Source organism: Scyliorhinus torazame, chromosome 16 (assembly GCF_047496885.1).
Source record: "Scyliorhinus torazame isolate Kashiwa2021f chromosome 16, sScyTor2.1, whole genome shotgun sequence".
Taxonomy (NCBI): Eukaryota; Metazoa; Chordata; class Chondrichthyes; order Carcharhiniformes; family Scyliorhinidae; genus Scyliorhinus; species Scyliorhinus torazame.
The window spans coordinates 171,041,968-171,049,373 of NC_092722.1; the positions used below are offsets into that span (position 1 = coordinate 171,041,968).

The 7,406-nt window shown below is 42.7% G+C and overlaps 1 protein-coding gene across 1 annotated transcript in view; it reads right to left on the bottom strand.

The window, feature by feature from the left end:
* The window catches only part of LOC140393223 (docking protein 1-like), a 74,047-nt gene extending 67,240 nt beyond the window's left edge, over positions 1 to 6,807 (bottom strand). Inside the window, exons 1-2 of the mRNA XM_072479463.1 lie at positions 6,673 to 6,807; positions 5,660 to 5,956 (exon numbers count right to left, since the gene is read on the bottom strand). Of these exons, the coding sequence (XP_072335564.1) occupies positions 5,660 to 5,956; positions 6,673 to 6,729 (354 nt within the window). The 5' untranslated portion in view covers positions 6,730 to 6,807. The remainder of the gene's footprint in view (positions 1 to 5,659; positions 5,957 to 6,672) is intronic.
* Between the last annotated feature and the right edge of the window lie 599 nt (positions 6,808 to 7,406).

A 7,406-nucleotide genomic window follows, 5' to 3' on the forward strand; every position in this document is an offset into this window, starting at 1 on the left:
ACTGGGCAATTTTCCACATTACCGGGTAGATGAGAGTGTTGTAATTGTCCTGGAACATCTTGACCAGAGGCGTGGCAAGTTCTGGAGCACAAGTCTTCAGTATTATTGCTGGACTATTGTTAGTCCCATAGCCTTTACAATATCCAGTACCTTCAGCCATTTCTTGATATCATGTGGAGTCAATTGAACTGGCTGAAGACTAAAATCTGTGATGCTGGGGACCTCCAAAGAGGCCGAGAGGGATCATCCACTTGTCACGTCTGGCTGCAGACTGTTGCGAATTCTTTAGCCTTCTCTGTTGCACTGATGTACTGGGCTCCTCCATCATTGAGGATGGGGATATCTGTGAAGTCTTCTTCTCCAGTGATTTGTTTAATTGTTCACCACCATTTATGACTGGATGTGACAGGACTGCAAGGCTTAGATTAGATCTATTGTTTGTGGGATCGCTTAGCTCTATATTGTTTAGCACGCAAAAAGTCCTGATTTGTAGCTTCGCCAGGATGACACCTCATTTTTACGTATGTCTGATATTGCTCCTGGCATGTCCTTCTGCACTCTACAGGGCTAACCCCCTAGCTTAGTGGTAATGGTAGATTGGGGGATATGCCGGGCCATGAGTTTGCAGATTGTAGTTGAGTGCAATCCTGCTGCTGATGATGGCCCACAAGGCCTCATGCCAGCCCATTCTTGAGTTGTTAGATTTGTTTGGTCTATCCCATTTAACACAGTGGTAATGCCAAACAACATGATGGAGAGCATCGTCCCTGTGAAGATGGGACTTTTTTCCACAAGGACTGTGTGGTAGTCACTCCTACCAGTATGACTGTGGACAGATGTATTTGCAATAGGCAGGTTGGTGAGAATAAGGTCAAGTATGTGTTTCTCTCTTGATGGTTCCCTCATAAATTGCTATATACCCAGTCTAGCAGTGATGTTCTTTGGGACTCTGCTAAATGAGTAATGCTACTGAGTCATTGACATTGACTTTCCCCACCAAAGTACATTCTCTGCCCTTGCCACCCTCAGTACTGCCTCCAAATGGTATTCAACATGGAGGAGTACTGATTCACCAGCCGAGGATGGGAAGGTACGTGGTACTCAACAGGAGGTTTCCTTGCCAATGTTTTAATTGATGCCTTGAGACTTCATGGGGTCCAGATTCAATATTGAGGACTCCCAGGGCAACTCCCTCCAGACTGTATACCACTGTACCGCCACCTCGGCTGGCTCTGTCCTGCCGGTGGGACAGGATCTACTGAGGAATGGCGATGGGGGTGCCCGTGACATTAACTGCTAGATATGATTCCGTGAGTATGACTATGCTAGGCTGTTGCTTGACCCGTCTGTGAGATAGCTCTCCCAATTTTGGTGCAAGCCCCATATGGTAGTTCGGAGCACACATGGTTGATATTGTCATTTCCGGTGATTAGGTCGATGCTGAGTCCGAAAGGACATAACTGGGTTTGCAGCAGGTGGGTGAGGGAACCATCAAGGGGGAAACGTGGCCTTCACTAACCTGCCTGCCACAGTTGTATCTGTCCATAACAGTATCAGAAGGACAGACCACCGCACAATCCTTGTGGAGACTTTGTCCCATTTTCACATTGAGGGCCCCCTCCCATTGTGTTGTTTGGCACTCCCACTGTGCTAAATGGGATAACCTTTGAACCGATCTAATAACTCAATGCTGGGAATCCATTTGACACTGTGAGCCATCAGTAGCAACAGAATTGTACTCAACCATAGCCTGTCACCTCATGGCCTGCCATACCTCCACCCCGCCCCCCCCCCCCCACCCCCACTTTACCGTTACCACCATCTGGTTTCAGTCCTTTTTCTTGACTTTGTAGCGGTTTGATATACTCAGTGGTTTTTATGAGTCAACCACAATGCTATGGAAATGGAGTCACATGTAGGCCAGACCAGGTGAGGACAGCTGATTCCCTTCCCTAAAAGGCATTGGTGAGCCAGTTGTTTGTTTTTTTAGGAGAATCAACAATGGTTTCATGGTCATAATTAGACTTTTATTTCCAGATTTTTATTGAATTCAATTTCCACCATCTGCCATGGAGGAGTTCAAATCCAGGTCCCCAGAGTCTCAGGATTACTAGTCCGGTGACAATACCACTACAAATGAGGAACCTACCTCAAGGACCAGCTGTCGGGAGGTAAGGCACACACACAAGATTGGAAGTCGCTACAGCAGCTTACTGAGCAGGTCCAACTCAGTCTCATGAATTGTTCTGAAGAATGAGTGGAGCAAAGCAAATAGAATTGGCAGCTGCAGGAAGCAAGCTGATAGTAACAAAGTAGTGATCCTAGGCAATATTGAAACAGATCCAGAACTGGATGGTGACCAGCAAGAATGAAACACAGCTAGCCCAGTAATGAGTAAAAGTTCCAGCAAAGGAGAAGTAAGAATATGCAGAAGCGGGTCAGGTACTAAAATATTGGCAGATATGTTGCAGATCACATGACTCATTTGCAAATGTGATGTGAGACTTTTTTTCCGTACAAGTGGTTTGGATCATGAATGCGCTGCCTGGAAGTATGGTGGAAGCAGGTTCAATTGAGCCATCCAGGAGGGTATTAGATGAGTTCTCCAATAGAAACCAGCTTACCCGAACAGGTGCCGGAATGTGGCAACGAGGGGCTTAGGGGCTGGTTTAGCACAGTGGGCTAAATCGCTGGCTTGTAATACAGAACAATGCTAGCAGCGCGGGTTCAATTCCCATACCAGGTTCCCCGAACAGGCGACGGAATGTGGCGACTAGGGGCTTTTCACAGTAACTTCATTGAAGCCTACTCGTGACAATAAGCGATTATTATTATTACAACGTACAGGGGTATGTGGAAAAGGCAGGGTAATGGCACTCAGTCACAATGCTTGTTTGGAGAGCAGGTGCAGTCACGTTGGGCCAAACTGCCTTCTGCACCAGAACAATTCTGGTGATTCATTCACTTCTGGTGCAATCTGATTTATGTTCAATAAGACAATAGTGTCAGATGTGTATCTGAGGCATTTCCATAAGTAAAACTGAACAAAATGCATGATTGTCAAAGTTACTCTCAGAAATAGAAAAATAATGTACAGTCAGCTTTACAAATTGAAATATTGATTGTATCTTACCATTGCTTATGCGATATCCTATTTCTAACCCTTGCTGCAGAAGATTAACTGAGATAAGTAACATTTGTTATTTTAAATCATAGGGAAATTAGTTGAAAGTTGCTCAAGCATAATTTTTACTTCCATTTGCAATTTCTCAGCAAAATGATTCAATTTGGAAATATATCATGCGTCATTTATGTACTTGAGTACACTCTATGACGATTATAATGTAAATGTGTCTGAAGGTTTCCCTAATTTCAGTTATGCAATTCCTAACATGGTTTAAAAATAATACCATGTGGACAATACTTTATTTTTATTTAAATTGCCTAAGAAGGTGCAAGCCCAAAAACTGGTTTCATTTTTATACAATATAAGTAGTCCCAGCAACTATTCACTTTTTAAAAATAAATTTAGAGTACCCAATTCATTTTTCCAATTAAGGGGCAATTTAGTGTGGCCAATCCACCTACCCTGCACATTTTTGGGTTGTGGGGGCAAAACCCACGCAAACATGGGGAGAATGTGCAAACTCTACACGGACAGTGACCCAGGACCGGGATCAAACCTGGGACCTCGGCACAGTGAGGCAGCAGTGCTAACTACTGCGTCACCATGCTGCCCTAGCAACTATTTATTTAACCAAATGAATTCTATGCTAAGCTATTTCTCTCAGTGCATTAAAGTATCTGTAATAACAGAGAGAGCTGTGTGAAAATATTGACTTCAAAACTTATCCCCGTATGTGACTACATGCTGGAAATATGACATCAGGAAGACTGTGCAGAAGGATGGAATCTCCGCTTGAATGCAATTGCATGTATACATGTGGAGTCGCAGACTCGGGATACCAATTAGGTGGTCTTTGGCTTTAGTTTCTTGCTTCGGATACAGGAAATAGTTGCAACTATGCTAATGATCTAAATTAAAATAGAGGGCTTCATTTTGCACACCTTGCAAAATCATAGTAATCTGTGGAAATTTAAACAGCTTGCTCTTTTTAATCATTCATGGGACATGGCCATCGCTGACCATCCCTATACAACTCATTAGATTGCTGAGCCTTTTCAGGTGGAAAAGTAACCAACATCCCAGGAGAAAATCATTCAGCCCCTTGTGACCATGTTGGCCGAAACAGTTATCCACCTAATTCCACCTTAAAGCTCTTGATCCATAGTTAATGGGACTAAGAAAATAAGGTAATGAGGATTTCAGCCTCACCAACCTTGCAGGAAGTGAATTCCAGATCCCACTACCTTGTGGGTGAAAAGATTTCCCCTCTAACCCCTCTCTCGTTATTGACCTTTCTGCTGACATAGATTCATCCGATTCACTCTATCTCAACCCCTCAAAATGTTACGCATCTCAATTAATTATTTCCTCAGCCTCCTTTGCTCCAAAATAAACACCTCTAGTCAATCCAATTTTTTCTCATTGTTAAAATTATCCAGTCCAGCAATATCCTGGTACGTTTCCTCTGTACCCTCTAATGTGATCACATTCTTCTTATAATCTGTACAGAAAATGGCTGCAAGACCTTTTTTTAGATTGGGGCCTAATTATCTAATTGGATTCTGACTGCAATTTTCAGTCTGAAATACACACCTTTTTCTTTCACCAGCCAACAGAAGCTATTGGGCATTGGCACTGTGCAGATTACAGCAGCATTACCCAGACCTCATTGCCAATGCTTGGCTCATTTGGCATCCTTGCCCAGCCAAATTCCAATCCTATTTAAAATTGCCCATATTGAATAGGATTTGTTGCCCGATCTGAGTCTTACACCGCACACAGCCAAGTGAGAGATACCTGATAGACCAGGTTACCAGTAAATAGTTCTGACTGCCTGGTTATTTCTGAGCTCCAAGCGGAGTCCATTGGTCCAGTTTACCATTGGCCTATGTCCAACGAGTGCTAAGTGCATGTTTGTTGTGGAATGGATTGTCTTTTCCCATGGGGAAGATGCATTTTGAGTCTAACTGAGATGGCTCTAATAGATTACAAATTGCAACAGCCAAAGTTTTTCGAAATACCTTATTTTCTTTATTATTCTTTTCCACCTTACTGAAGTCCCCGCACTGTGGATTTTGGTCTTTCGCCTAGGTTTCAGCGTATTAACTTTGTCCTATGGGCCTGCAGTGCCTTTTCTTTAATGGACGTACATTTTTGAGTTTAAAATTTATATTCATATCTCATGGCGCAGTATTCAGGTAGGGCGCCAGATCCATATCAACTTAATTGTAAAATGTAACCTGAACATTTTCTTAAACAAATTGATATTTTATCTCCAGTCAGCTCCTGGAAGGGAAAGGAATGACAGAAGTGTGGATGGTCAGTTCTGTAACATTCAATCACATAGCTTTACTGGTGGAATCTATTCATAATCCTTGGTAGCTTAATAATGAGTTTGCATCTGGTTCAGTGAGTGTCTAAAACTAGCATGCCCACCACCCCTTCCCAGACAGCCTGAGTTTTATTTATGCGCTGTTATGAAGGGGTAAACTGAGACTTATTATTATATATTTCACACACTATTTTACTTACCTGGAAAGCAGTTTCGGTGAGTTTCTGCACCCAATCATTGCAGTCAGTTCTCTCAGTTAAAAATGTGTACAGTTTTGAGGTTGTCTCCACTGAAAAGGCGCTTGAATCCTTTGAGCAGTTTTCTGCCAGAACCTCAGATATTCTGACACAATCGCTCATTCGAATTAACTTTCTGTCTATCTTTCTTGTTATCTGCCTCTCTGATAAAATTGAGCCCTCTTTGAACTCAAAGTACTCAAGGCGAGCCACAGAGTGAATGCTCTGGGAGTAGAGGATAAGCCAAACTCTTTTCCATTTCTGTGGGGAAGAAAATGAGAATGTAAGTTACAATCAGGATGCAAAACAACACGCTTAATTTGCACCACGCTTGTTAAAGTGAAGGACCAATCTCAAACAAGGTGCACACAACGCTTATAATGCTGTGAACCACTCACAAACACCCTGACAGTCAGTAAACGGTAAAAACATTAATGGATCCACTTGTGAAATTGTAGCTGCTGAATTATATTTGCATGCAGAAACTTCTTGCAGAGGGGCTGGCCAATTTATGTTTAATCTGCTGGTCAAACAGGCAAGTGGATCACAAACCACGCCGATATCTGTCACTGATTCGCAAGGTTTTTACCCAAAATAAAAAGGTGTAGTTCATCTCCCTCTCGACGGTGATATCGGAAAATGTGCGTTTTCCTTACAATTTTACAGCACCGATATATTTGCTGTCTCACTTAGGGCGCTGCGCTGTGTTTGCAAAACCGTGTAAATAATTGCAGTGCATGTTGTTAGGAATAAACAAATAAGTCAAAGTACAAATACAGTCTCCAAAATTAATGTGCATTCCTAAAAAAATGGCCCTTTTGTTAGGAGATATATCTCCGATTATCAGTTCATTCTGATATGTAAATTCAGGTCTATTGTGGATCAAGTCCCAGTTTGTCTATATCCCTGAGAATAAATAAGTGTTAGATTATTATCCGTACCTAACGCATTGTGCATTGGTGCATGGAAATAAATACCTTCCTAAACTTCTGCTGCTGCATGTGGAGCAGACCTTCTTTCACCGTGTCTTCCATGGCTGTGTATTGTCGACAGACACTTTGAAGCTGCTGTTCGATTGTGTTGTGGCGGATATGCTTCGTTTCCGCTTTGAGTTTCCGCTAGTTTCCAAATGCAAAGCAGACACCAAAGGTATTGGGGGTGATACTGTATTTTCAGTTTTTTAATCATTTAAATTAGAGTATTTCGGGCAGTAAAGGGATGGTGTGTGGCAAAGATTTGTGTCCCTGCTAAATGAGCACTTCAGACTTGATGGGGCTTATTATGGGCAAGCTGAAAACGTCACGGAATGCAGTGACTTAAGTTTAAAAGTTTGGTTGTAGCGGACACTTCGGCCCTAATTTCTGATGATCATAATTTCAACTTTTCTTGTTAAACCGATAACTGAAGGTTCAGCACTCAAGTGCTGATTAGGTACAATTTTCATTAATCTATGGTGGAACCCACTTCCCCAGAGTTGCTCTGGTTGGCACACAGCTCCAGCAGCAATAACCCTGAAATGGTCAGTACCCCTCTAAGTGGTGAGTATCCTTTAAATCGTGCTTGAAATGGGAACCATGAATAACCTCCCTTACTGCCTGAGGTTATTCATGAAGGCCCCACCGTCTCAAACGTGCACCTTGCCTGAGGTGTGGTGGTCCTCAGGTTAAATCATCACCTTGTCAGCTCTCCCCCACAAAGTAGAAAGTAGCCT